Source organism: Penaeus monodon, chromosome 33 (genome assembly GCF_015228065.2).
Source record: "Penaeus monodon isolate SGIC_2016 chromosome 33, NSTDA_Pmon_1, whole genome shotgun sequence".
NCBI classification, from domain to species: domain Eukaryota; kingdom Metazoa; phylum Arthropoda; class Malacostraca; order Decapoda; family Penaeidae; genus Penaeus; species Penaeus monodon.
Genome location: NC_051418.1, coordinates 31423593 through 31423864, shown reverse-complemented (window position 1 = coordinate 31423864; position 272 = coordinate 31423593). Strand labels below are relative to the sequence as shown.

Below are 272 nucleotides of genomic sequence, written 5' to 3'. Positions count from 1 at the left end.
CATTTCATTTACAAACAACTAACAGAAGATGCGTGACCTTCATATTGTGAAAGCTTATATTTTATATATTACTTACCTGTACGTATTATTGTAAATACTTTGCTGGCGTGGATTAAAGGCTCGTTCGTTCAGCCAATCAGAAACGTATGTACTTTCGTGGCCGTTCTCCCACACAACTTTCAGAAAATACCCGTCATTAGATACCTGTGGATTTTAAGAGATCACTGTTAGCTGTAAGTGTAGCATTGTGAGAAGTTAACGTGTATATATAC

At 36.4% G+C, this 272-nt stretch overlaps 1 protein-coding gene across 1 annotated transcript in view; it reads right to left on the bottom strand.

Moving 5' to 3' along the window:
• Nucleotides 1-272, bottom strand: part of LOC119594337 (gamma-butyrobetaine dioxygenase-like) — a 13098-nt gene that overhangs the window by 10638 nt on the left and 2188 nt on the right. The window contains exon 5 of the mRNA XM_037943395.1: nucleotides 77-204. Within this exon, the coding sequence (XP_037799323.1) occupies nucleotides 77-204 (128 nt within the window). The remainder of the gene's footprint in view (nucleotides 1-76; nucleotides 205-272) is intronic.